We start from the raw sequence: 1,522 nt of genomic DNA, 5'->3' as shown, positions 1-1,522 counted from the left end.
CTAAAAAAAAAAAAAAAAAAAAAAAAAGCAACAGTGCGAGGTATAAATATCTTGGAAGCCTACATCTGAAAAACGTAACAAAACTTTAAAGCCTGTCAAGTTGGTAGCTTATTAAATTCCTCCATTCACATGAAATTCACAGCAGCACAACGATTCAAAATGGGTTAGGCACCAAAATGTCATTTAGCAAATCAATGATTCCCAAAAGATAGAGGTTGAGGGGCGGGGAAGGGAGAGGCTTTTCCTAAACTGTCCAGGAAACAATTTTCACAGAGCGTTACAGACCAGGAGCGTGCCCAGCAGCGCTAACCCTCGGCCGCGTTCCGCCGCGCACCTCTGGGCCGCGCGTCCCCACCTGCGCACGGTGCCTCCAGTCTGGGCGTGGGCGCGGCCCGGAATAGCGGCGCCCTGGTCTCAAATCAGCGCCGCCACCCGCGTCCGGACCCAGTCCCCAGTGCGCCACACAGTCACTCCCGCCGCTCCGGGCAAAGTTTCACAAGGTGGGAGACAGCCCACCGCCGGCTTTCAGGAAGTGCACTAGGCGGTGAGGATTCGAACGAGCTCGTCCCGGGGCTGGCGTGCTCACTTCGGAGAAACCCCTGCTCCCGGGACGCGTTCACTCCGGCCGCGCAGGCAGCCCGGGCACCGCTGGCGGAGGCGGGGCGGCAGCTGGCAAGCAGAGGGGAGTCCAAAGCCGGGCCAGGGCCCTCGGGAAAGGTGAGAGCGGCCGCGTCCCTCCGCTCACGTGGGCCTCGCATGCTACTCACCGCGCCCGGGTTCCCCTCGCGCCGCCCCACGGCCCCAGCCCACGTCCTCCTCCCGCCGAGCACCAGCCTTTAGGATCGCGCGGAAGCCGCCGAGAGGGAGGCGGCCGGCCAGCAGTTGGGCGTGGCTTCTCGGAGAAAGGCAGCCCCCCCGGGGGGCGGGGAAAGCGACGTCACCGTCGGTTCGCGGTGCTGATTGGCGGAAGTGCGGTGCGCGGAGCCCGCAAGCTTCCCCGCCCGGCGCGGCCGCTCCACCTCCTCACCCAGCCGCTCCGTCCTCACCGGCTCGCGAGGGAACCGCTCAGGCACCGCCGCCCCGGCTCAGCGCGGACGGCGGAGAGAGGGAGGTGGAAGGACGACACCTTGCTCGCTTGCTCCCACCCGCACTCGGGCTCGCAGAACCGGCGCGGAGCCCAGGGGGAGGAGCCGCCGCGGGCACGCCCCGCCCCCGGCCCGGGAAGACGACGCCAGCGACCCCGCCGGCCGGCCGCCGCCCCCCTCGCCGGCCGAGACCCGCCCCCGGCCCCGGCCCTCCCCCGGCGGCATGGAGGGGCCCCGCTCCTGACGGTCGCGCTGCCGCCTCGGCCCGTGCCCCACCTCGCGGCCCCTCCCGCCCGCCCCCGCTCGCATGTCTGCGCCGCCTTAGCCGAGGATGCTGAGGATGAAGCTGCCGCTGAAGCCAACGCACCCCACGGAGCCGCCGCCCGAGGCGGAGGAGCCCGAGGCGGACGCGCGGCCGGGCGCGAAGGCGCCTCCGC

At 68.5% G+C, this 1,522-nt stretch overlaps 1 protein-coding gene across 1 annotated transcript in view; it reads left to right on the top strand.

Annotated features, from left to right (window-relative positions):
* Window positions 1–1,040: 1,040 nt before the first annotated feature.
* The window catches only part of ZCCHC2 (zinc finger CCHC-type containing 2), a 70,651-nt gene continuing 70,169 nt past the window's right edge, over window positions 1,041–1,522 (top strand). Inside the window, exon 1 of the mRNA XM_026448249.2 lies at window positions 1,041–1,522. Coding sequence (XP_026304034.1) covers window positions 1,417–1,522 — 106 coding nt within the window. The 5' untranslated portion in view covers window positions 1,041–1,416.

This window comes from Piliocolobus tephrosceles, chromosome 18 (genome assembly GCF_002776525.5).
Source record: "Piliocolobus tephrosceles isolate RC106 chromosome 18, ASM277652v3, whole genome shotgun sequence".
In the NCBI taxonomy this organism is placed as follows: Eukaryota; Metazoa; Chordata; class Mammalia; order Primates; family Cercopithecidae; genus Piliocolobus; species Piliocolobus tephrosceles.
The sequence above is the reverse complement of the archived record's forward strand: the minus strand, read 5'-3'. Positions and strand labels throughout refer to the sequence as shown.